This window comes from Mustela nigripes, chromosome 4 (genome assembly GCF_022355385.1).
Source record: "Mustela nigripes isolate SB6536 chromosome 4, MUSNIG.SB6536, whole genome shotgun sequence".
NCBI classification, from domain to species: Eukaryota; Metazoa; Chordata; class Mammalia; order Carnivora; family Mustelidae; genus Mustela; species Mustela nigripes.
Window position 1 is genome coordinate 46,974,591 of NC_081560.1, and position 26,782 is coordinate 47,001,372.

The 26,782-nt window shown below is 46.2% G+C and overlaps 1 protein-coding gene and 1 long non-coding RNA gene across 2 annotated transcripts; one reads left to right on the forward strand and one right to left on the reverse strand.

The window, feature by feature from the left end:
• Positions 1–406: 406 nt before the first annotated feature.
• Positions 407–5,617, forward strand: TRIL (TLR4 interactor with leucine rich repeats). The gene has a single exon (XM_059396659.1). The coding sequence runs from the start codon at positions 866–868 to the stop codon at positions 3,302–3,304; it is 2,439 nt and encodes an 812-aa protein (XP_059252642.1). The 5' UTR covers positions 407–865; the 3' UTR covers positions 3,305–5,617.
• An 8,276-nt stretch (positions 5,618–13,893) lies between these two features.
• LOC132014997 (uncharacterized) lies at positions 13,894–26,759 on the reverse strand. The gene is made up of 3 exons (XR_009403515.1): positions 26,615–26,759; positions 14,504–14,686; positions 13,894–14,078 (listed from the first exon to the last, which is right to left on the reverse strand). It is a non-coding gene; the product is annotated as an uncharacterized LOC132014997 (long non-coding RNA).
• Positions 26,760–26,782: the final 23 nt, after the last annotated feature.

Consider the following 26,782-nt stretch of genomic DNA (forward strand, 5'->3'; position numbering starts at 1 on the left):
AAATGACTGGTGTACTCCTCTAAAATAAAAAGGTCTCTGTCTGCAAATTCCGTTTGCTAGCCCGGTAATCCACCCCCGCCCCCAGCCCTGCGTCGAGGGCCGGCCCGTACAGCTGTTTTTAATCCCTACTTTTCTCACTCGGCGTCCCGGGCTCGGGCTGACCAGACGCGGAGCCACTTAGCGTTTCCTCCTCCCCCTGTCGGGGTCTGTCCTCCCTCCGCCGTCTCCTCTTTCTCCGCCTGCATCCCCGGGGGGCAGAGTGTGGGAAGAACGAATTTCCGCCGGGTTTGCCCGCCACTCGCCGACTTGGGTCCCTTCCGGACACAGCCGGCGCACCCCCCCCGGCTCCTCCCCCGGCTGTTCCACGGAGGCCGCGCTCCTGGTGCGGGACCCAGAGGAAGGAGACGCAGGCTGCCGGGGCCGAGCCGCTGGGGCGCAGCAGCCAAGCCGCGCCCCGAGGAGCTCTTGGAAGGGCTCCCGCCTGCAGCTGGGGAATCCGCTCGGCGGGGAGAATCCGTGCCAGGGAATCCAGCTCTCCGGACTCAAGCTGCAAACAAAAAGCTCAGGTCTGGCTCGCTCCCTCCGCCCCCCGACGCACACCCGGAGAAACAGTTTTGCGCAGAAATGCAACAAGTAGCACCCGGAGCTCCCGGAGCGCCCTGAGCCGCCTGACTTGGCCGGGCGAAGCCCGCCTGCAGAGACCCGGGCCAGCCACCGGACAAAGGGCGGAGGAGGGGCTGGACCGCGCCGCGGAGTCCGAAAGAGGCCATTTAGCGACTCTGGCCAGGCCAAGGGGAATGCAGAGGAGACACAGAGCAGGCGGGCCAAGAGGACGATCCGGCCGCAGCACGCAGGGCGGGCGGCGATGGAGGCTGCCCGCGCCGTGCGCTTCCTACTCGTGGTGTGCGGCTGCCTCGCGCTCCCGCCGCGGGCCCAGCCGGTGTGCCCGGAGCGCTGCGACTGCCAGCATCCCCAGCACCTCCTGTGCACCAATAGGGGGCTCCGCGCCGTGCCCAAGACCAGCTCGCTGCCGAGCCCCCAGGACGTGCTCACCTACAGCCTCGGCGGCAACTTCATAACCAACATCACGGCCTTCGACTTCCACCGTCTGGGCCAGCTCAGACGGCTGGACCTGCAGTACAACCAGATCCGCTCTCTGCACCCCAAGACCTTTGAGAAGCTCTCCCGGCTGGAGGAACTCTACCTGGGGAACAACCTCCTGCAGGCGCTTGTCCCGGGCACGCTGGCCCCGCTGCGCAAGCTGCGCATCCTCTATGCCAATGGGAACGAGATCGCGCGCCTGAGCCGCGGCTCCTTTGAGGGCCTGGAGAGTCTGGTCAAGCTGCGGCTGGACGGGAACGCCCTGGGGGCGCTGCCGGACGCGGTCTTCGCCCCCTTGGGCAACTTGCTTTACCTACATCTGGAATCCAACCGGATCCGCTTTCTGGGCAAGAACGCGTTTGCCCAACTGGGCAAACTGCGCTTCCTCAACCTCTCTGCCAACGAGCTGCAGCCCTCCCTGCGCCACGCAGCCACCTTTGCACCGCTGCGCTCCCTCTCCACGCTCATCCTCTCGGCCAACAGCCTCCAGCACCTCGGGCCGCGTGTCTTCCAGCACCTGCCGCGTCTCGGCCTACTCTCACTCAGGGGCAACCAACTCACACACCTCGCGCCGGAGGCCTTTTGGGGGTTGGAGGCCCTGCGCGAGCTGCGCCTGGAGGGGAATCGGCTGAGCCAACTGCCCGTAGCGCTGCTGCAGCCTCTGCACAGCCTGGAGGCGCTGGACCTTAGCGGGAACTCGCTGTCCGCTCTGCACCCCACTATCTTTGGTCACCTGGGCCGGCTGCGCGAGCTCAGCCTGCGCGACAATGAGCTCAGCGCCCTCTCCGGGGACATCTTCGCCGCCAGCCCGGCCCTCTACCGGCTGGATCTAGACGGCAATGGCTGGACCTGCGACTGCCGTCTGCGGGGCCTGAAGCGCTGGATGGGCGACTGGCACTCGCAAGGCCGTCTTCTCACCGTGTTCGTGCAGTGTCGCCACCCGCTGGCCTTGCGGGGCAAGTACCTGGATTACCTGGATGACCAGCAGCTGCAGAACGGATCGTGTGCAGATCTCTCGCCCTCAGTTTCCCCGACCGCCCAAGGCCCGCGGGCGCCCTTACCCACCGCCACTGGGGAGGAGGTGGCGCCCCCTGCAGGTAGCCTCTCGGAGGAGCTGCCGCCGCAGCCACAGTCGCAGCCACAGCAGCGTGGGCGATTTCTGCCTGGGGTGGCCTGGGATGGGGCCGCCAGGGAGCTCAACCGCAGCGCTCTGAAGCTGAGCCGACGGGGCCCTGGCCTCCAGCAACCGGACCCCTCCGCCGCAGCTGCCGCGGGCCCTGCACCACACCCCCTGGACCTGCTCCAGAAACCCGAGCGGGGACCTCTGACTCCGGCAGATGCGGCCCACGCGAAGCCCACCCCGACGGCCGCGCCGGCCTCTGCGCCACCGCCCGCCGGCGACCCCTGGCAGCGCGCGGCGAAGCAGCGCCTGGCCGCGCAGCAGCAGGAAAGTACCGCCCAGTCCGACGGCGGGGTAGGCCTGCCGCCGCTGGTGTCCGACCCTTGCGACTTCAACAAGTTCATCCTGTGCAACCTGACCGTGGAGGCGGTGGGCGCCGACAGCGCCTCAGTGCGCTGGGCGGTGCGCCAGCACCGCAGCCCACCACTGCTGGGCGGCGCGCGCTTCCGCCTGCTCTTCGACCGCTTTGGCCAGCAGCCCAAGTTCCACCGCTTCGTCTACCTGCCAGAGCGCAGCGACTCGGCCACGCTGCGCGAGCTGCGCGGAGACACCCCCTACCTGGTGTGCGTGGAGGGCGTCCTCGGGGGCCGGGTCTGCCCGGTGGCCCCCCGTGACCACTGCGCCGGGCTGGTCACCCTCCCGGAGCCTGGGAGCCGGAGCAGTGTTGACTACCAGCTGCTGACCTTGGTCTTGCTGGCCGTCAACGCGCTGCTGGTGCTCCTAGCGCTGGCGGCCTGGGCGTCCCGCTGGCTGCGGAGGAAGCTGCGGGCTCGGCGGAAGGGTGGGGCCCCTGTGCACGTTCGACACATGTACTCCACCCGACGTCCCCTGCGCTCCATGGGCACCGGCGTGTCTGCGGACTTCTCTGGCTTCCAGTCGCACCGGCCGCGCACCACTGTGTGTGCTCTCAGCGAGGCGGACCTCATCGAGTTCCCCTGCGACCGCTTCATGGACAGTGGGGGCGGTGGCACAGGGGGCAGCTTGAGGCGGGAGGACCATCTTCTGCAGCGATTTGCTGACTAGAGTCAGACTCCAGGGGGTGTGGAGACCATCTCATTGGACTGGAGCAGCCAGCCACTTTCTGTGGAGCCCCTCAACCCACCTCAGGGGGAGATGTCATTTAATCAGAGCTTCTCCTTTCCCCCTTTTGTGCACTTGCCAGAGAGGCCAAAGGCGAAACCACTTCGGCCCACACACACCCCCGACAATTCCCAGTGCCCCCTCATAAAGCGAATGGGTGGTACCTGGTGGTCAAGGCCAAGAGCAGGGGACAAACGGGAGGTAGTGTCCAGAGCTGGGAAGCCTTCTTTTATATGGAGACCTTGGCACAACTATGGATGTGGCTTCTGTGGGATCGTGATGCAACAGTCTGGCCCCCTTTGGGGTAGAGAAGGGGGCTTTTGCCCCCGGTATGGCCAGAAAGAGATTTGTGTGCATGCTTTTTGTTTGCTCAGTGTGAAACAGAGGAGTTTTGTCCTATTTAAGGGAAGAGGAACTTATTAGTATTACAAAGGAGGCTTGGCATCTTGACTACACTGGGCTGGTGGTCTCTGCCAAGAAGGTAGATGTAAACTGGTGGCGAAGTTTAACACACCCGCCAAGGAACTCTTTCATGTTGGTTAATAGAACATTCAGGATAATTTAATGTTTAAATCATTAGAGATGCTATTTTTTTTTCAACAATGTGAAGAGCTCAGACATTTAACAAACTGACAGTAAACTCAAGGACTGTCGTAGTTGAGCTGAGCCATTCAACTAGTATTTTCTTTTTAACATTAACATGCCAAGAACATTGGCTGACCTTGGGGTTAACTAAGATTACCTACTTTCTCAGGAGAAGGCTGCATGCAAGACTTCTCTGTCAGGGTTGCTCCTGTGGCTTTTTAATTTTATTTTTCTAAACCTATATATGGAAAAGGAAATGTCAGTGCCAGACTTGGGAAAAGAATGTAAAGTGTGCATAACCGATGGCCGCGTAGGGAACCGCAGCCCTCAAGTTCACTTAACTGCATCTCTGACACTGTGTCCAGATGGGAACAAGTATGGTGTGGTACTTCTCATGTTTTTATCGGTCACATGCAGATTGTGCCCTGCTTTTATTGAGTTGCACCGTTAAGTGTTCAAGGCAGTTCCCTAATAGGGCAGCAAAAGGTGATATGCACTTGACAGTGTAACCCTCAATCACCTTAATGTTTTACTCTATATGAAATAGAGGGGAAGAAATTATTGGAAAAAAAAATGTGAAAAAGGGTACATCAGTAGTTGTCTGTTTCTACTAAAACCAGAAGATTTTTAGGAGTACTTAAACCTCACTGTGAAATAATGATCTGTTTTGCAAGTTAATCTCTCCACGACCCTGTGTTTTACCATGTTATTAAATCTTACCTTTTGTCAATAATTGCAGTATTTCTTTTAAATGTCTTTGTTTTAAATTTAGGATTAGGCTCCTTTATTTGCTCAATTGTTTTCAGCTCTTTGGGACCCTCTCGTTCCCTCATATTTATGAAGTACATGTTTATCACTAAAGGTAGTGCTTTGGTTTACATTAATAATTTTGCGTGTGGTCTAAGAGCACAGGAAGAGCCTCAAGGAAGATCTGCGCGGTGATATCTGCAGTGGTTGTGGATTTATTGGCAGTGGGCTGTTTCGGAGGATATTGTTATGGTGCTAAGGCTAACCAGGAATCTTCTGTTTAGGGCCTTAAGCCCCTGAGGGTCCTGATGACTCAGGGAATCTGTCATAGTCTGGGGGATGGGGGTCCTTCAACCCCAGTGCACTCCCTTTTATGTTCGGCCTCCATGGAGCCAAGCCTACCCTTGTCCCAACAGCTGAGCAGGGGACCCAGGGCTCTAAATGAAGGGATCTGTGTTTATGTTCAGATGAATAAATGTCCAGACCACTTAAAGTGCAGCTGCTTCTCTGGTCATCTTCTCTGTGAGGCCAAAACTTAATAAACCGCAGGAAACAGGCTGTCATTCTTAGCATAGGAGTACGTGGGAGAGGGGTCATTGCTTGCTCTTACTTGCAAATTTTGGGCTATCTACTTGCCCCTCTTGTGCTCCTAGTTTCATTCATTTGTAGAGCAATGGCATCCTTGAGCTGGTCCTTTTGCACAGCAGTATCATCTTGAGCCCCACTGAAAGTCTGGAAGAGACCTCTGATGCTTCCCACCACTCACCCTTTCAACTTCAGAACATCACTGAAAGTACTTCACGGAAAAACACTAAAATCTATGTAAAAACAGTTCGACTGGAAGGTCTTTCAGTGGGAAATGAATAAATGTTATACATTGTTATGTTCAGTTATGTCAATAAACCCGCTTATGGAGATCTTTTATTGTTGGGAGTTTCCAAATACCTTAGACACTTGGCTTTCTATAGCAGATTTCATTGACGACAATGAAACAAATGCTTGAAGTCTGTCTGTCTGTCCTCTCATGGTGGTTTTTAATTGCCATTTCTATGGGAAAGTGTGGACTTTATTTTTCAGAAATAGTTAGGAGAGTTTATACCCAAAGAAACAATAAGATGACTCTAAAAGCCGATGGTGAGCCATGATAAGAAAATGCTGTTAAAATACCAGGGGCAGCGAGATGACTGGCCGGGTCTCAGCCAGCATTTCTGCTATTTAAAGCAATCAGGACTTTTGACTCCCATGGTCAGTAATAAGGAGCTACCTTGAACTGGAGGTCATTTTTGCCATTACAAAGTGTATAAAAAGGTAAGATTCCTAAAACAAGAAAGAATAAACTTTGTATAAGGTAGGAGTGTTCATTTAGAGGACCACCGAGGGACACCTGGGTGGCTCAGTCGGTTAAGCGTCTGCTTTCGGCTCAGGTCCTGATGCCGGGATCCTGGGATAGAGTCCCACATGGGGCTCCCTGCTCAGCTGGGGAGTCTGCTTCTCCCTCTGCCTCTGTTTGTGTGCTCTCTTTTGTTTGTTTACTCTCTCTCTCTCTCAAATAAATAAAATTTAAAAATCTTAAAAATAACATAAAATAAAGCAGCATTGAAGCAGTTTGGAATGTGGTCGGACCCTCAGCTCAACCTGTTAAGATTTTTTCTGGGAAATAATTGGCCTGTGATGAGAGCACCTTCACTAATGTGCAAAGACCCGGTTTTCTCCAGAAGTACAACGTGAACAGCTTCTCTCTATTAAGAAAGCATTAGAACAGGGGCACCTGGGTGGCTCAGTTGGTTAAGTGGCTACCTTCAGCTCAGGTCATGATTCCAGCTCCTGGGATCTAGCCCCGAATCGGGCTCTCTGCTTGGCAGAAAGCCTGCTTCCCCCTTTCCCACTCCCCCTGCTTGTGTTCCCTTTCCCTCTATGCCTCTCTCTGTCAAATAAATAAATAAAATGTTTTAAAAAATAATAATTAACAAAAAAAAAAAAAAAGAAAGCATTTCAACAGACACTGGATTACCTGGTATTTGTGCTTCACTCCTCCTCAGTCTGCTTCTAAGCCTTGGAAATAAGTGACAATGAAGCAGTCTCATGCCAGAAATGTATTAAAAATTGAGACCATGACCCAAGATGAAGCTAGATTTTTACCCAGTGTTATACCTTCACCATCTTAGAGAAATAGAGCATCATTAAAGTTCAGTATGATTTTAAGGAAGCGATGAAAACATTTCAGTCATTTGGAATTGCATTCTTTCTATTTACCTGATCTCTTTGTGCCTCCGTTTCTGCATCAGTTAAAATGGGAATCTTGGGTCCTGACTGCAGAGTGCCTTTGTGAGGAATAAATGGTTAAAAAAGCATTTGACAGCACCAGCTATAAGACAGATGTTCAATAAATGTTAGATGTATTATTAGTGGCAGTATTTTGTGCACAGAGCAACAAATTGTAAGAGACATTTTAGAGATGTCAGGGACAAGGCATTTCTGCTTAAGCCCTAACCAATCAGAAAATTCAGGTAATGAGATTCAGTGACCCCTCCCTTTGTTCTGGTTAATTGAGGCTCTTGTGCCATTTAATGTGGAAAGATAGCTCTTGAAATACCTTCTCATTATTTTCTTCCTTTTTTTCTCTCCTTTTTAAAAAATTTTCATTTTTTTAAGATTTTATTTACTTTTTTGACAGAGAGACAGCAAGAGCAGGGACATAAGCAGGAGGAGTGGGAGAGGGAAAGCAGGCTTCCTGCTCAGCAGCAAGCCCCATGTAGAACTTGATCCCAGGATGCCAGGATCATGACCTGAGCCAAAGGCAGATGCTTAATGACTGAGCCTCCCAGGCACCCCCCCACCTCATTATTTTTTAAAAAGAAAAAGTGAACATACTAGTATTTGAGCGAACTTTTCTACATTTACTGAACTCTTGGCATAAGCTCGTTCATCTTGTAGATTGAAACTAAGGATATGTAAATGGCCTTGCTTCCCATTAACTTAATGATAGCATCCCCAAGTGTCCTTTGAGTTAGTTTTCTTAAAAAGATACTTGGCATACAACAATGCTTTTTTTGCTAGGGATTTCAGGTCACTTCGTCCTTCTCTATCATGTGGCAAATAATATTCTTTTCATTTTACGTGAGAGACTGAGGTATTTGGAGATTATTTTTATGTTGATTGCTGAAATAATTAGGGGGAAATGTAGCTTCATCTGGTTGCTTTATCTTGGGACAGAATACCTAAATTTATCACTACATCTGTTTGAGAGATTTTAAGCTACAGGTGGTGTGATTCCTTATTGACACAGAAATATGGCTTTATAATTTGGCTGTGAAATAGCATCAGATGCCAGACAGAAATATATCGTCATACACCAGCATTTCAAGCAACAGCATCTCTTGACTCTAAACCCATAACACTTTCTTCCAACCGACCAAAGCTTTATAAGGCTTTCTCCTTCCCCCTACTCTGTCTTCAAAATCAACTACCAAGGCAAGTTGGCTATGTTTCCTTCTAGCAGTCAGTTCTCCTCATTCACACAAGTGATGTTGTACAAAGTCACAGCAAACACTGAATGAACAAATTCTGACATTGCTCTGAGAGGAAATTCTGGTTTGGATTCCTGCATGCATCTGGTCACATTTCCATCAATGTCTCAATACATAACTTTTATTTGGTGAGTGTTCCTGTTTCTGTTTAAATAAGACACCCTATTTAAATAAGACACCCTATTTTAAAAGATGCTGTTGATTCATTAACGTGGAGATCATGGCCAACAGCCCTGTAACTCATGCCTAAATGAAGTTGACCTCACACACCGACTTGCTCTCTAGGTCACATCATTGCCATCTTTCACTGAGGAACTCTCAAGGGCATTTTGAAACAGCAGATCAACAAAAAGCAAGAAAGTGTGAGAACTGTGTCACCACCAAACAGACTATGAAAGGGACACTTGCTTATAGGAGGAGAGCTGCAACAAGAAGATGACACATTGCCTCCTCAGGGGACATGCATGGACAACTGAAATTTCCCACGGCTCTGCAGGGGTCCACAAATAGTCGTAATGGCAGTGAACATACCACAGGGTATTGATTCTGAGTTTGCAAACAAATATTGGTGAGTAGGAGAGTTCACAAATACATAATCTGCAAACAGTGAAGATCAACTCTGCTTTTTATCTGCCCAGATCCTCCTCCTGGGACCCCACCCATTTTCCCAAAGCCATAAATTACCCACTTTTAGCCTTTGCCCATCTTTTGTCTTTGAAGCTGATAAGCACGCCTGACAGTCCAGGTGTATCATCGGTGCAGGTGGCTCTGCCCCTGTGCGTGAAAGGAGAAGGTGGTGGGGAGCTTTTTGTCTTTAACAACTCTAGTTTGATATTTCCTAGCTATTCAGAATGCTTTTTGCTCCCTTGCTACATAGGCACAGTTTGTAGTTCTTCGGGAGTACTTACGCAAAAATAAATAAATAAAGCTATGTGGGGCTTTTATCTCCACCCACTCACTATTCCTGGTTTCTCAGGAAGGGCTCTGAGAAAGAAGAAATGGCTAAATATATGCCAAGGCTGTGGGCTAAGTATAATCCCCGACCCCCATCTGCTCTGGGTTGACTCTTCAGATGATGTCAGCCTCTGCCCCCCCTTTACAGTAAAGGTACTGATACTCCTGGACTCCACGACATTCTTCTGTGTGCCAAACAAAAACATTGCTCTGAAAACAGTTTGCTTCTTGGAAGTTCTTATTTATGTACTCTTACTGCCTTCACCCACCTTGTGGGGTCATTTACTTTTCCTATTTTTATTTTGCTTGCAGAATCCATGCACACACAGCTTTTTGTTGGTTTTTGCCTTGTGCTCAATTCTACCTAGGCTGTTCTTCTTTATATCTTGTCGACGTCGCTCATTATTATCTTCTTTCTTTCTTATTTGGTTCTTTAAACAAAACTTACAATTTTATATAAAGCCAACAGACACATGAGAAGATGTTCAACATCACTCATTCTTAGACGTATGCCAAAACAAAACTACAGTGAGAGATCGCCTCATATGTGTCAGAGCGGCTAAAATTAATGTGTTAGTGAGGATGTGGAGAAAAAGGAACCTTCCTGTGTTGTTGGTGGGAATCTGAACTGTGGAAAACAGTAGGGAGCTTCCTGAAAAAATTGAAAATAGAACTACCCTACCATCCAGTAAATGCATATCTGGGTATTTACAAAAAAAAAAAAAAAAATACGAAAACACTAATTCCAAGGGATACATGCACTCCTATCTTTATTTAAGCATTATCAAAAATAGCCAAACTATGGAAATAGCCCAAATGTCCATCAACAGATGAATGGATAAAGAAGTGGTATATATGTACAATGGAATATTACTCAGCCATAAAAAAGAATGACATCTTGTCATTTACAACAACATGGTTGGAACTAGTGTGTATTACTCTATGTGAAGTAAGTCAGACAGAGAAAGAAAAATACCGTATGACTTCACTCATATATGGAACTTAAGAAACAAGGCAAATGAGTGAAGGGGAAAAAAGGGAGAGAGAGAGAGAGACCAAGAAACAGACTCTTAACTATAGAGAACAAACTGATGGTTACCGAGGGTGGCTGGGGGATGGATGAAATACAGGATGGATGAAATATAGGATGGAGGTGAAAGAGTACATTTGTCATGACAGGAAAAAAAGAAGAAAGAAAGAAACTCAAAGTGACTAAAATTCTTTAAAAATATAACATAGTTTTCAACTTAAAAATAGGTTGCAAGACTATTTCAGAAAATTTCTGTATACCCTTTAACCAGCTCTACTAATTGCTAATATTTTGAGCCATTTGCTTCATTATTCTCTTGCTTAACTATTTGAGAGTAAATTGCAGACATCATGTTTCTTTATCCTAAATATTTCAGTTGTGTTTCCTAAGAACAAGGACATTCTCTTATATAACCATAGTACGATTATCAAGAAAAACCTTAACACCAATAAAATGCTGTTCTCTAATTCATAATCTATATTTAAAATACAGCAATTGTCCCAATAGTACCCTTTCAAAAGCTTTATCCCCCCTGTTCAATGTAGGATCATGTGTTGCATTTAGCTGTCAGTTTATTATGCTCTCTCTCTTTCTCTCTCTCTGTCCATTTCCTTTGGTTTGATACTCTTTTTTTTTTTTTTTTTGAAGCAAGGATTATTGAGATATAATGAAAATCTAATTATGGGTATATTTGATAATTTGATATTGTCCTACACAGCTCTTGGATAGTCTGTAGTTTTTTTATCCTTTGACACTTTTAAAATCTTTGTAGTTCAGCTTGGATGACTTCTTTTGACCTATCTTTATATTTACTGATCTTCTTCCAACCGGTTCTATCTCCTAATCAGCCCTTTAAGGAATTCTTCATCTCTGATATGTTTTTTCCCCTGGCATTTCTTTTGTTTCTTTTTAAAAAATATGTATAATTCTCTGTTGAAAGGCTGCATCTGTTCTGTAGCTTCCCACTACATCTTTTAATATATTAATCTAAATTGAATTAAAAATCCCTTTCTAAAAGGTTCAACATCTTGGTCATCTCTGAGTCTAGTTTTATTGTGTCTATTTATAGTCTGTATTTATCTAGTTTTATCTTTAAACAAGAAGTAGTCTCTTTTATGTACTTTTTTGCTTTTGTAAGTCTTGTAAGTCACATACACATATATCTGTCAAACAGTATGTTTAACCTCAATTTTTAAAATCATTTGTTTTCAGAAGAACTTGTTATGCATAGTAAGTAAGAAGATTTCTTGATTCAACAGACTGTTTTTGGAGATTTTGTACACATAGACAGATGTTCTTAAGTTAAATTTGTGCAAGAGTTTGTGCTAACATATATGCAGATTAACGCCTAGTGATGGGTTTTCTTTTTACTTAACTCTTTTCTCTCCAACAAGGGGTAAAAATTAGGGACCCCTTTCAAGTAAAATTAATGTGAGACTCCTTTTGTTATGAATAGCTCTGTGAACGGGATGACGTTTAGATGTCTGAAAGAGTTCAAGGAAGGAGAATAAAAAACTATGCACTTTTTAAAGCCCCATGTTTGGGGTTCTTCACGTCAGCTAGAGAAAATCCCCAGTCATGGTATCATGAATTCTCAGTTAGACATTTTTGTGGTGCATTTGCTTAGGAAGGAAACTTATCTTATAAAAGGCAATGACTTTCTGATGCACACATTGAACTGTAAACAAATGCTCAGTCTGAAACCAAATTGGTAGAAGAAGAGCCCAAGGAATGATCTACAGTAGGATTTGTGCTTTCTGGAATAGTGCCTCTCTTCTGGCAAGGACTGTGCAAACTTGACACTGTATAAGAATTACCAGATCTCAAAATTTTAGACAGACAAATTATAGCACATTGTCACAGGAAAAATAAGAATACCGAATTTTCATATTGCCCACATCAAAGGCATTATTACCTGATGCCATGGACCAATTTACAGAAAGGAGATGCTGTATTTGAGATTTTATCTTGGCTTTATATATGGATCATTTCATTTATGTAAACAGTTAAGGTGGATGTTACATAGAGTGAGCATGTAAGACCCACGTATTGGCTGTTTGGGGACAGAAGATAATTAATTTACTTAATTAATTACTTAAGTAATTAATTTACTTAATTTAACAGATTCTCACAAGCACGTATATTGTGTCAGACACTATTTTAAGAGCATCCCTCATGCTAATTCATTCTGTCCTCAGAATAACCCTCTGACGTAGGTGCTATTACTATCCCCTCATTGGAGATGAGGAAACTGAGCCACAGGGAAATTATGTACTTTGACCCAGAATCCTGAGTGGGGAGGTGTTTGAGTCTGGACGGGAAGCCAGACTGCCTGACTCCAGAGCTCTTGCTGTCAACCCCGACCCTCTGCTGCCTTGTGTGTACACATGACCACTGATAAAACATCAAGGGATTGTCCTTGGGAATAGTTCATCCCCGCCCCCACCCTCCAGTGTAATGCTTTAAAAATCATCTCAAAGCAGGGGGGCCTTTATTTTTGGCCTATTTTTCTCAATCTGTGTAATACACCAAGGGCGATATCAATTCGTCCTTAAATATTTAATGAGAGACAGGCCGTCCATCTCCTAGACACAAATGCTTCACTCTGTCTTGACATGGATGGGTCAACTGTTGTGCACCATGGGGTCAGTTGTTTCCACTCGTTTGCAAGCTCCCTTAGGACACAAACCTCATTTTGTATTTCTTCTTGTGTTTCCACAGTGCCTGAACTCCGAGTTGAGTCCCTGGTTACCTGCTTACTGATGAGTGCTGCAAGGCAGCTTTTCAACCTTTTCCCACCGAGACACTGTTCACATAAGGGACACACACTTGTGTAGAGGGGCAAGACATTTACTAGCCATAATTCTACCCAGATATACATTTATATAGCAACAGTGGGAAACTGATGTAAGATGGTGGTATGATATGACTCTACTTTTTCTTTTTTCTTTTTTTTTTGACTCTACTTTTTCTATCTTTATTATAGGAATACAGTTCTCAAAAGGTGAACATTTGGGAAATGTAGCATTTTTCCCCTTGTCTACTATTTATAGATTTCACATTACAGAGAACAGCTCTAGGATTATGCATCATTTATGATGGTAGTCCTATCATCTAGCATAGTGCGTTTCCCATAGTAGGTTCTCAATAAATGTTAGTAGTTTGTTTGTTTGTTTTTTAATTAAGCCTTAGTCCTATTAGAAAAGAAGTTACTATATCTTTTGGGTCTACCAAAAGCTGAGTTTTTACTTTCTAGACACGGAATGGAATATTGTTTTGTACATGCTAGTGACTTTATCTTCCACCTTGTCTCCATTCTTTAGTAACTTCTTGCCCTATGGAATCATGACCAAGACTTTTTTAAGAATCCAAGGCCCAGCAGTAATTTATGAATTTCTTTCGGTACCAGAAAGACACAATAAGACAAGTGTTTTTGTGAGATAAGAAACATTTCTGCGACACTGCGAGGCATGAATTGAAGTATAGGCAGGTAGTCCCACCAGGTGAATGATTATCTGCCGTTGCCAGAGTGAGCAGGCTCAGTGGCTGATGAAGCCATTGACCTTGGCATATTTATCATCATTACCCCAGGGGACAGAAACCAATGTATCTATTCTTGCGAATACACATCCATAAAAGGAGGCACAATCCAGTGGGAAACAATTTGTATTTATAAGTGGTGTGTGTGCTTCTGTGAGAGAGAGAGAGAGAAACAGAAAGAGAGCAAGAATGTTTCATTTTTTATATTTTCTTTCCACTTTTAACTTTTTGCATGACATCCATCTCTCGTCTGCAAGCTCAGATTCCTAATAACCACTCCAATCTGCAAGACTTCAAGGGGCATAGTTTTTCCTTATAAGGGAGCTGAATAAGGCTGAAAAACAAAGACAATCTGTGTTATCATCTCTCAGACTATGATTGCCATCTGAAGAGGGGAGGCCAGAGGTGAAGGATGTGACCTTGGATGATGCTGGTGCTATCTATCCCCCCCACCACTCCCCGCATAGTGCTATCTGCTTTCTGAATTGGAGTTTAGAGACAAATTTGGGGACCTGAGTGCACACAGAGCACCAAGCCTGCTTAGGTGATAGTGAAGAAGAGCCTCCATGGAGGCTGTTGAGGGGTGGGGGGTGCAAGAGGGCGGGGGCCAAGTGCTCGGTCCATAGCAGTCCTGGGACAAGATTCATAAGGGGAGAGAGGCTTTGTTTCCGGAAAGAAGTGGTGGCAGTTTCAGTTTGTTTGGGCTGCTGCATCAGAGTGCCGCAAATTGGCTCAAACAACAGAAATGTAGTGTCTCACCATTCTGGAGCCAAGAAGTCCAAGGTTGAGGTGTCAGGGTTGATTCTGTCAGCTCCATGCATCTTTCCTACCTTCTGGTGGTCTTCTGGAGATCTTTGGCCTTCCTTAGTTTATGCATTGGCTCAATCTCTGCCTTCTTCATGCAGGATTCTCCCCATGTGCCTGTGTTCAAATTCCCCCCACCTTTAAAAAAAAAAGATTATATTTATTTATTGGACAGAGAGAGACACAGCGAGAGAGGCAACTCAAGCAACACAAGCAGAGGGACTAGGAGAGGGAGAAGCAGGCCTCTCGCCAAGCAGGGAGCCCGATGCGGGGCTCGATCCGAGGACGCTGGGATCATGACCTGAGCCGAAGGCAGACACTTAATAACTAAGCCACCCAGATGCCCCCAAATTTACCCTTTTTATAAGGACACCAGTCATACTGGAGGGAGTATGGGGCCCACCCTACTTCAGGATGACCCCCATCTTAACAATAATTATATCTGCAATGGTCCTCTTTCCAAATCATGTCATATTCTAAGGTGCTGGGAGTTAGGGCTTCAACATCTGAATTTGTAGAGTGGGAGGTCACACAATTCAGCCCAAAAGAATTCAGAAATGAGTTGGTTCAGCTGGGGGTACCTTTTTTTTTTTTTTAAGATATTTTTATTTATTTGAGAGAGAGAGAGAGCAAGCACAGAGGGGATGGGCTGAGGAAGAGGAAGAAAGTCTTAAGCAGATCCCCCACCGAGTGCAGAGCCTGATAGGAGGTTCCATCTCAGAATCCTGAGATCACGACTATGAGCCTAAACCAAGAGTCGAAGTCTGAACTGACTGTACCACCCAGGTGCCCTGGGGGTATCTTCTTATTAATTAAAGGCAATAGGAAAGACACATGAAACCGAGAGAAGAACCAAGGGAACAGTTAACTTTTTTTCCTAACAAAGAATCAGACATGGGAAAGCAAAGCTGTGGGGCAAAAGGGTAGGATTCCCTCAGCGTTTATCAGGACAGTCATCTCTTTGAGGACACTGACAGTATCTAAGTTGAAATATGATCTCTGGGTCAAAGAGGACCAAAGCTTTTGCAAAGTCCCTGTGGTATGAGAATTCTAGCTGCCCAGAAGAATTACCCAAAGTCCTTGGCCTGATGCCTTCAGAAATATGGGTGTGCTTACTGGTGGGAACTATTGGAGGAGGCTCAGCTCCTGCAGAAGCATCCCATCTTTCAGCCACTTTGCTTCCCCATTTGTATGAAATAGGTCAAAATACATGATCTATTTCCCTGACAAAGGCCAAGATAGAATGATATTCAGTTAAGGTCGGGTGCCAACTGCTCCGTTCAATGCTGGCATACCTTATCTCAGTCCTCCCAGAAGCCTATAGTACGACTCCCATTTTCCAGATGCAGCCATCAAGGCTCAGAGATCACGGACTTGCCCAGGGGCGTTGAGTCAGATCCCATCCTTACACACACTGTATTTCTTTCATCCTGCCTCGCTGCTTCCCTAAGTATCTGAGGGTAAATCTTTGAAGAATGTGACTTTTTAAAAAGATGTTATTATCACAGTGAGGTAAGATTTCATTTTACCCCCATGGAGCCTCTGGTGTAAAATGAGGAGACCAGATTCAGATGATCTTAGTGGATCCACGTAGCCCTAGCATGCGTCTAAAATTATGAATTTATTTTCCTCTTTGGGAAGTAAGAAAAAGAGGATGTAGGCTGTCCATTTGGGTTTTTTTTTCCCTTTGTTTGTTTGTTTTTTTAAAGATGGAATTTTAACATCTCCTTGAGGAATTTCCTGGTTCTCAACCAAGTATGTAGAGCCTGTCTCTCAGAAGCTCAGCTATTTTTGACTACAGTGGGATTACAGTCTGCTGATTTGGGCGGTAATGTCTTTGGAGCCTCATATGTTTCTGTCCTCTCTTTCAAGCGCCCCCGTGTTCCTACTGCTCCCGCAGAACTGAGTGCCCGGAGCCTGGTTCGCAGCGAGCAGTAGCCCGTCTCCCTGGCCAGGGACACAGGCTGGTCTTTCTGGGCGGAGATTGACTTCCCCTCTGGGCACATCTCCTGTGGGCCCTGCGAACAGGCTTTGATTGATTGAGCTCAGAACACTCGCTTGTTTGTGGATATGGTAATGACGCCAGTAAAATTCAATTACTGTATCCCAGAGGACCTCGGGGAGCGATAATAAATTAGGGAACATGAGCTTTGGAGTATCTGAACTGAAATTATAATGGGGCTATTGAAAAACAAACAAACAAAAATCCCAAGCATTCATTTAATAATAGATGCTGCAGTTTTCCCCACCAAAAATTAGTTCATCAACCAACCTTTTGTTCTCGTCATAAAGGAATGTGCCCTCAACACAGCCAAGAACATTTTATCTTAATTACTTGGTATTGTCGTCGCCCCCAGAGCACACCTGGTTTCGGGGTAAGTGGAACACAGGGAGGAAGCAGCCGCCTGGAGGGGTCCCCCAAGGCCACGGCACTAATCCACTCTGGGCTCACAGATGCTTGCTGCCGCCCATGGCCTTGGGTTTCAGGTTGCCATCTAGGCCTGGGGTTTGAATGGAGGTTGTAATCTCAGAAGGTCCGGCTAGCACTTAACCACTGACATCCATCAAGAATGTCAAGGCTCGCATTGTCTCATTAATTTGAACCAGCTTTCCTGCTATCAGATCCTTTTTCATTTCTAACCTTTCCACCCTGCCTTTCTTCCTCTGTGCACAGTTTATAGCGTCTCCTGTTTGTGGTTTCCGTCGGAGACTTGTGCTCTGGGAGGCCACTCTTGGGGAGGTGGGGGAAGGTGCCTGTGCCCTCCTCCACGCTACAAATCGGCTTTGCGTGTTTTTTCTCCGATGTGAAGGTCAAGCACATGGAGAGAGAAAGAACATTGACAGCATTCTGGATGCATCTGTAGCCTCTATTCCGTAGATAATTTTCAAGCTAAAATTGCTATCTTCCTCACTTTATCTCCTTTCTCATCCAGATTCTAACATCCAAAAGTGTAATGCAGAATTGACGGATTGCTGAACAGAGGAGATATGAAGAAGATAGCCAAGGTGCTAAAAACAAACAAACAAACAAACAAACAAGCAAAATGAATTAACACCAGCAGGTCATTTTCCACCTGTGTAAGTATCTTTTGGGGTCTCTAAGAGACCAAGCCCCTTTCTCAGAGAATTGCTCCTCCCTGCCCTCCACCGACCACATGAAGGACTGTGAACTTGGGTCACACTTACTTTCCATGACTTTCTGAGGCTGACTGATCTTTGACCCAAGCTAGGCACAAGAGAATTTTGCTCTGGGAGCTGCAGCGTCAAACAGCTGTTTGTTTGGCTGGAGCTTGGAGAAGGTAGAGCTCTGGGTTTTAGGGCCGCCGTTTTCAGCTGTGTGTGCAGACAGGTGGAATGTGAGGGGGTGGGATAAGTTTTGCCCTGAATCCGAGATGTTGAGAGAAGCAGACCAGAGATGTCCACCCGTTGTATAAAGGATGACCCTCCACTCTCTCTACAAACAACCCTCAACTCCTGACTACATCTGCTAAGACCTTGTGCCTAAGGCGGCATCTTTAACCTCAACCCTTTATTCCCTCTTAATCTAATTAGCTTCTTGGCCAATGCCTGTGCCACGTTCATCTTCTCAGTGCCTTAACCATTTTCCTCTAATACCCACACATTATAAAAATTTAATGTATTATTTCATCAGAGACAAGTGATCTGGCAATTTGTGACACACTGTCTTAGGACTTGTCAAAATTAAGGGTGAGTCTTTCCATCCCAAAGAGACAGACGTTTCAGGACATCAAGAGACAAAAAAGCAGCCAAAGGAGGAGTTTACTGTCCCTTTATTTCCCGTGAAATACAACGCCGAGCAGGGTTCATATTTTACCCACACTCTTCCTGTCCTCTGCCAAAGGAGGGATTTCATCCAATGTCCCAGCTGTTCTGGGGTCTGCACTGGGGGGGCTGGGTTGGAAGGGGGCGCACGCAGGAGGGTTTTGTTTTGCTCACATGCCACAGCTGTGCCTGGGGCCTCTGTACAGGCAATCAAGTGACTTTCCCTCAGGCAGAAGCCTAGGGAAACGTCCAGACTGACTCTCCTCATTTGGCACAATGAAGGGCAAATATCTCTCCATTATCTATTAGGAAATGAATTAGCAAGCACAATGTCTAAATAAAGGGGAACTTAAAGAGGAGATCATATTTCCCATTCCCTAGGTGTTTGGGCCAACTGTAACCTAAACCTAGGCAGGCCAATCTCTGTGCTGGGCTTTTTACACGTACCTTATCCAAATGTCACAGTGGTTCTATAGTATGACGATGGCACTACGAATTTTCTAAGAAGTTAGGTGACTGACTCAAAGGCCACACAACTGGCAAATAGAAAAGTTGTTAAGTGAAAAATCTGGTTTATTTTTAAAGGTCACATAGTTGGAATGTGGCCTTGAATTTACCTTACTCTTAAAGCTAGCCTAATTCCATTGCACTCCAGTATAATATTTCCAAACTTGTCTGATAAGACTCCTCAGGGTAGTGCTTATTAAAACTCCGGTCCCGGGCCCAATCCTCCTGCAGATCTAATAAACCAGAATCTCTTAGAAACGGGTATGGTGGGGCACCTGGGTGGCTCAGTGGGTTAAAGCCTCTGCCTTAAGCTCAGGTCATGATCTCAGGGTCCTGGGATTAAGCCCCACATCGGGCTCTCTGCTCTGCAGGGAGCCTGCTTCTTCCACTCTCTCTGCCTGCCTCTCTGCCTACTTGTGGTCTCTGTCTGTCAAATCAATGAATAAGATCTAAAAAAAAAAAAGAAAAAAGAAAATGAAATGGGTATGGTAATTCACCCCAGGTGAATATGACCTGGTAAGTTAGGTAAATATTGCTGGAATGCCTTAATTTCTTTTTAACTTAGCAATTCTTGGCAAGATGTATGCAATACAAAACAAAACAAATAAACTTTATTTAAAAAAAAAGATTTTGTGTATTTATTTGAGAGCAAGCAAGAGAGAGAGAGGATGAGTAGGGGGAAGGGCAGAGGGAGAGGGAGAAGCAGACTTCCCACTAAGCAGGGAACCCAAGGTAGAACTTGATCCCAGGACCTTGATCCCAGAATCCCAGGATCAGGACCCAGGCTGAAGGCAGATGCCCAATAGACGGAGCTACTCAGGATTTTCTCTTTTTAGTATGCTTTTTATTTAGGGATAATTTTAGATATGCAGCTACGTTGCAAAAATAACGCAGAGAGAGCTCACCCACCTTTCCCCACCCATTTCCCCCTCACATGAAGATCTTACACAACCATGGTCCATTTGTCAAAATGTGGAACAAACACTGACAAATGACTATTAGCTGTTAGGATCACTTGTCCTGGATATGAGGATGCAGAAGGAAAGAGAAAGACAAGCCAGACCATAGTTCCTTTTTCTCTCCTTATTCCTAAGTAAGCTGAAGCCAGACAGGATTGGCAGAACGTGTGTTCAAGAGGCAAATTGAGTTTAGACCTTTGCCGCATCTATTTTGAGAAAGAACACCATTCTCGGCAGTCACACTGCTAACATTCCAAAAAATGTTGACATCACTCCAAAGGGACCCACCCTTATTGCAAAGGGCACCAGAGAAACCCTGCAGAGGGACTTCAGTCCCATCAATGTAAACTCAGTCTCTTTGAAAAATTTAAAAAAAAAAAAAAAAAAAGAGGCTTCGAGTTGACAAATGGTGGGAACTAGAAAAGAACTGCTATTGTCCGCACCTTCAGTAGTCAAGGGTGTCGCACTGGGTTTCCGTTACAAGCTCAGGTCAGTGTGTGCTCACTTCCCCGTCAATGTTGTTATTTAGGAGAATGCTTCTCTTGTTAAAATCTGAAATTTCTTGGGTGAAAAATACATCCACAGCGTTTGGATGAGGCCACGTACGACTCGTTCAGTATTTCAAGCCCTAGAGAGATGAGTTAATTCTTGAAGGAAATGGCATTGAACTTGTATCCAACTCAGCTGCCTTGACTCGGCAAGCCACAACAGTTAAAAAAAAGCGAGGGTATCAGAAAATTTGGGGATGGGGTCTAGGTTTCTGAAAAAAGGAACAGTTCATCAGGTTGGTGAGTAAGGCCTACGTTGTCTGTCCAGCTACCGAAATGACAAGATGCTGGATGATTTTTCAGACGTATTTGTGATATTTTAAAGAGGCAATAAAAGCTATATTGATTTGGGGCTTTCGCTTAAACCAATAAAAAAAAAAAAAGAAGCAAGCTGAGACTATTTCCCGCAGGACTGAGATGGTTCTGGTAAGAACAAAATACATATGCATGTATGAGCTGTGAAATGCAAATTGTGTAATTTTGGTGATTTCATGGATGAGTTCAACGCGTTTCTATTTGCCTTTAAAATTGGCATTGCGAAATTCATACTAACAATTTAAATTTTTGTTTTCTTTACTTGGCATGGCCTTAAATAGCAGATAAAAAAAAAATACCGTAACTAGTTGAGGTAGAGGCTGGAGCAGAAGGAAAAAAACTATAGGTTAGTTCCCCAACAGCACTTTTTTTCCCCTTATTTTTTGGACCAGGGGCTCCACATTTGCCTTTTGCACAGGGTCCCACAAATTGTCTAGCCAGGCCAGCCCATCCCTAGTTAAGAGCCATTGTCTTGACAAAGCCACTGATGGTGACAACTGTGGCACCCAGACAGATAACCCAGACAGATAACCGGAAAGACATGTCGGGGGAAGGGGCTTTTCTGCCATCCTCGGCAGTTAGAGCAGAGAGGCTACTCGATAGGGCCTGGGGCAGTGACATTCCTGTGGGATGTTCCCAGTGGCCAAGTGTTTCTGGATGCAGAAAGTGTCATGGCAAATGCCACATCAAGAAGCAGTTAGACACTTGACCTGCCCCAGGCATGTGGCTTCCGCACGTACCACCCTAGATCGTCCGGCTTAATTATGCTTGTGCTCCAGTGCGCAGTGTTTCTCTTTTAGCAGGAGCATTCAATCAAAGAGATATCCTCGGCATCTCCAAAACCTGCAAACTCATTAAACACAGAACGGGGTGTTTCTGTGAAAAGACCGCACTGTGGGCTTGGGACAGCAGCTTTAATTTATATCTGAAAACAAATTAGCCTAATGGAGCAGAACGGATGCAAACGGCTGTACGCCCAGCCTGCACCAGGAACCAGAACATGGCTCTTGGGCTAATTAAAGGACGCGACCGACGGCAGTCTCCACTGCTCTGCTGCTTGTGCTGCAGAGTGACTTTTAGGAAAGTGTTTCTTTTAGAATAGGAAGGATTTCCAGCTGGTGGGGTGAGGTCTGTCTTCTCTGTGGTGTGGGGTCATGTTGCTGGGACACCTGGAAAGAGATGGCAACCACAAGCAGGAGGAGTAACCCTTCGTGTGCCAAGGTGTGACTACAGGCAGCCCTGGTTGTGGGCGTGTCCTCTTCATCTTGGTGACAGCTGTGTCACCAGTGGTGTGACATGGGATCAAGCATTGAGCATAGTTAGTAGCCGGTCAACTCAAACATCCACCTAGAGCCCTTCTGTCTATGGAAATCAGAACGGGGGTAGGGGGGCGGGTCTTCTTCCTCCCCCTCCCCAGCCAGCCTCTGGAAGCTTCTCCCAACCTCCAGCCTCCGGTTCTTCTCTATACCTCTTGTTCTTCTACTATGTCTTCATTAGTCTTCTTTCCTGTCTTTTTCTTCACCTGCACCAGTGTGATTTCTGCCAAGATGGGAACTCTCTCTGCCTTGTTTGCTGCCGTTTCCTGGGTCCCTTGCACATTGCCCAGTACATGGTAGGGGCTGGGTAATCATTTGCTGAGTGAATTGTCAAGTGGAACTGGCCAGCCTACTTCTCCATATGCTGCATCCCAACGCCGTCAGCAACCCCCACCCCCACACCCTGCTGCAGCCGAATTAGATCTGTGAAGATCTGTAGCTCACCTCCACACATCTGCATGTGCTTTTCCTTTCTCCCACAATGCACATCTCCCCTTTCTACCTGTGCTCAGGCTCTCCTTTCTCCCTTCACATCCCACTGCAGCTTCTATAACTCCATAGTGCCTTCCCACGGTGCACACTCACAGCTGAACCATGCTCAATGGGGCTTCTTTAGTTAGCATCAGCCTCGAATAACGCTAAGCAACTTCTGGGCCAAACAGTGCCATGTGTGTCTTTTCCCCCCACCCAGGCACTTTAGGTGTTTGACAAATGAATATGCAAGCGCCCTGTCCAAAGACACACAGCCCGATAGCGGCAAGGACCAGGCTAGTGCCCAGATATCCGGTCTTCCATCTGTGATACCTCTTTATTTCCATCAAAGAATGCCTTTGAGAGGACATTCTCACCAATTCTCCCTGAACCCACAGCATAGTTTTTGCACTTCTACAAACCTCAGCTTCCTGGTTCCTATTCTTCCCTCCTAAAACAACCCTTTCCTTAATTTGTCTTTGTCCTAACTCCTTACCTTAACCACAGTGTCCTCTGATTAATTAATTTTCACAAAGTGTTAAAAGCATAGAGAGATTTTGGGTGTGAAGATTTTGTTGGAATATGCAGATGTTTTAAAGTTACTTAAACCGAAGGAAGACATCCTGAGCACATTTGCAAGTTTTTTGGTGTCTGTTTTATGAATTCATTTTCTTTTTCACAAAGAATTTCAAACATACATAAAAATAGCCAGACCAGTACAATAGTAGGAATAGTACAACCTTACAGATTTATCACTCAGATTAACAATGATCAATGATTCGCAACGTTTCCTTTTCTTTTGTAGTCTTTGTTGAATTATTTTAAAGCACATTCCAGACAGCATTTCATTTTATCCTACTTCAAAATGCCTCCTTTTTTAATGTAACGACACCTACCGAAGGAACAATAATTCCTTAGAAATGTAATAAAATTTTATTGGGGGTATTGAAGGGATGGAGCTTCTCTGTACTCTCTAATTGTATCACAGAACAGAATAACCCCCACTAAGGAAGGATGTGTGCCTCCAATTACTTTCTTACAAATTTTAGATGGAAGTGTGAAATGTCTCATACTTTGTGTCCTGGGTGAGTGGGGCTTCATTAGAACTTTCATAACCATCTTTGGGCTCCTGGGTGGCTCAGTTGGTTAAGTGCCTGCCTTCAGCTCAGATCATGATCCCAGGACCCTGGGATGGAGCCTGTGTCTAGCTCCCTGCTCAGCAGGGAGTCTGCTTCTCCCTCTCCCCCTCTCCCCTCCCCCCCAACCCCGGCTCATGGCTCATGTTCTCTTTCTCTCTCTCTCAAATAAGTAAATAAAATCTTAAAAAAAAAAAAAAAAGAACTTTCTAAATCATCTAGAATTTTCTCCTCTTAAGGTCTCAGTAGACGCTGGCTCTGGAGAGCTGCATGCTCTCGGTGGCCCTCCCGCGGGCCGTGCTCACACTCTTCAGGCCCTTTGAAAGCTCGCCCTCCACTCACCACCCATGAGCAGTCTCTCTACCACGGTCAGGTTGCACTTCGATGATCAGGTATTTTCATTTTCTGTGTTCCTTGTTGGCCCTGACATTCCATAAACATAGTGACAAGGTAACAATAAAGAGAAGGTATTCGGATTAGTTACGTGAATTAATGTTCAAGTTTAAACTTTCAAGATCCCGCTACACCCACAGCATCCACAGGGCTGTGGAGAGAGAACGGAGGAGACAGGGGGATGAGAACCACCTGGCAGAGCCTTTCTTGCCTCCCCAGAAACCAGTGACCGTGGGTGCGTCCTCCTCAGAACCCTCGGGCTCCTTCCAAGCGCCAGCACCCTCCCAGATTTGGCAGGACCCAGTTCCTCCCCCTCCCTCCCTCCTTCCTCCTACCCACCCCTGAAGCTCATTTCCCTTCCTTCTAGAGCACAGCTTTGTTTTCTCCTGTTGCTTAGCAGCCTGGTGCACTCTGGCAGTGCTGGCTGCCGCCTGTCCATTCCCGCCCTGTTCCCATTATTCAGATTAACCCTATGTGGCTGGACATAGATTAAAAACCTGGGCTTGTGTGACAGTTCCAAGAATCACATCAAGCTGTCAACAGCAACCTACACTTTGCATTCCCTAGCACGGGGTCCTTTCCGGGGGCAAGGAAGTGCAATGGGTGAGGGCTCCGTGGTCACACACACCTGACCTTGACTTCTGGTCCCACCACTTAGTAATGGAGTGACTTAGTCAGTTCTAGGAGGTTACTCATTCTTTCCAGCTAAATCTTGGTTTTTGCACCAGTGGAAGGGAATGATAACGGCTGCTGAATTTGCCTGCTCTGAAGGTCGAATTACTCAGTGGGTCAGGCACTCAGTACAGCATCTACTATGTAGTGAGAACTCAAGAGACATTAGCTCATACTGATGCCATTTGGACAGCACTGCCGTACCTAGCATCTGCTTTCACAACAGTTTTAGTTACCTAGTAGAGGTACCCGTTAGTACGTTCATTTTGGGCGTGGAAAACACAGGCACAGAGAGGTAAAGCAACTTGCTCAAAGGCAAACAGCTAAACTAGTGTTGGAATTAGACTTGTTTTGCATTTTTCCTCCTTTGCCACTGGGCCCTAGACATAGCTAAGTCTTTGTTTTTTTTAAGATTTTATTTATTTATTTGAGAGAGAAAAAGAGAAGAGAGAGCATGAGTGGGGATGGGGAGGGGCAGAGGGAGGAGGAGGCTCCCGGCTGAGCAGGGATCCTGATCTGGCTCCGTTGCAGGACCCCAGAACCATGACCTGAGCTGAAGGCAGATGCTTAATGGACTAAGCCACCCAGGTGCCCCCAGATATATCTAAGTCTTAAGATCCATCCCCCCCAGACCCTTCTTCGGGGAAGGGAATTAATTTGGAAGCAATCAACCCCATGGGTCTTGTTTCCCATTCTGAAACAGTATAATATTTGACCAATGTATCAAATCACCCCCAAGATGAACATACATGTGCCTCCATTTGCATGTCTGGTATAATGAGAATGAACAAATAATTTGGACTTTGGTCCAAATCAGAACACAAGGACTGGAAAGGAAAACTTGGTCTTGAAGTACATGGCATTGAATCACACTGGCAACCCAGGGAAGCAACAGGGTTTAGGGAAGTCAAACTTCCTACAAGGAAAGGAAGGAAGAGTACATCACGCTCATGTTGTCCGTCTTTTTTCCCAGCCCATAATGGACATAACGATACTACCTCCCTGATTAGAGTTGGTTAATCCAGGTGGGTTCCTAGGAGACAGAGGCTCTGGTTTGGTGCCTGACCCTCCCACTTCCCTCGGTTGTGCTTTGTAGCCTTAAGGCTGCACTTGACCCCTGCCTGGTCCCTGTCTCCCAGGGACCTACGCCAAGGCTTTCAAGTCTCTTGAAGGACCAGCTTCCAGATGCCACAACACTAAGTGGCATTGGAGTATCACTTTCACAATCCTGTTAAACCCTGGACCATCGTGTCGTATTTTCTTTAAATGCACTCCTTTTAAATTTTAAACAAATTTTAAATCCTTGTATTTGTCAGGATAGGATGGGCTTTGTTGCAGTAATAAACCCGGACATCTCAGGGACTTAACACTGCAAAGGGTGATTTTTTATTTATGTGAAATCCAATGTGAGTCCGATAACTTTCCAGGGCAGCGGTCCTGGAAGATGATTCCTAGACAAGGGCCCTTCATCCAGGCTCCCTCACTTTCTAATGCCACCACCTCTTGGTGTGCTGGAGAAATTTCAGGATGGGCTACACCACTATGTGTCACTTTGTTATGTTGATTATTTTGAGTTGAAGATGTTTGAAAAACTGCAAAGGCAGGGAGAAGACAGGCTCATTCTGAATTCCCCTTATTTGCCTAAATACAGAGGTTCCAAAAGGACTCAACTGTCCTAAACCCCCTCCCTGAGAGTTGCACCGACCAGAGAGGACTGATTCTAATTATAGAGGGGACACCACACCCAGACAAACTGGGTCACAAAGGATCACACCTCCCATCTGTTCTTCTAAGGGCCCGTTCACCGTTTTGAAAAATCCTTTCTCTCCCGTGATTTGCCTTTCCCCCACACTCCCCTTGCTAAGATGGTCTATAAGCTCTCCAACCTCACTGAACTTGGGGGCATTCAAGTTTTCTCTTGCAATGCCCCAAGCACAAGATATTTCAAATTGATATATTTGCATACCTTTTCTTCTGTTAATCTGCCTGTTGTCGGTTTACTTTGTAGACCCAGCTCTCGCACCTAGCTGGGTGGAGGAAAGGGCTCTCTTCCCCTTCTGTGGTCCTCCAAGATCCCTGAGGCAGAAGAGGCGGGAGGCGCTGCCCGCAGGCTCAAGACTGTTTCAGCCTGGAA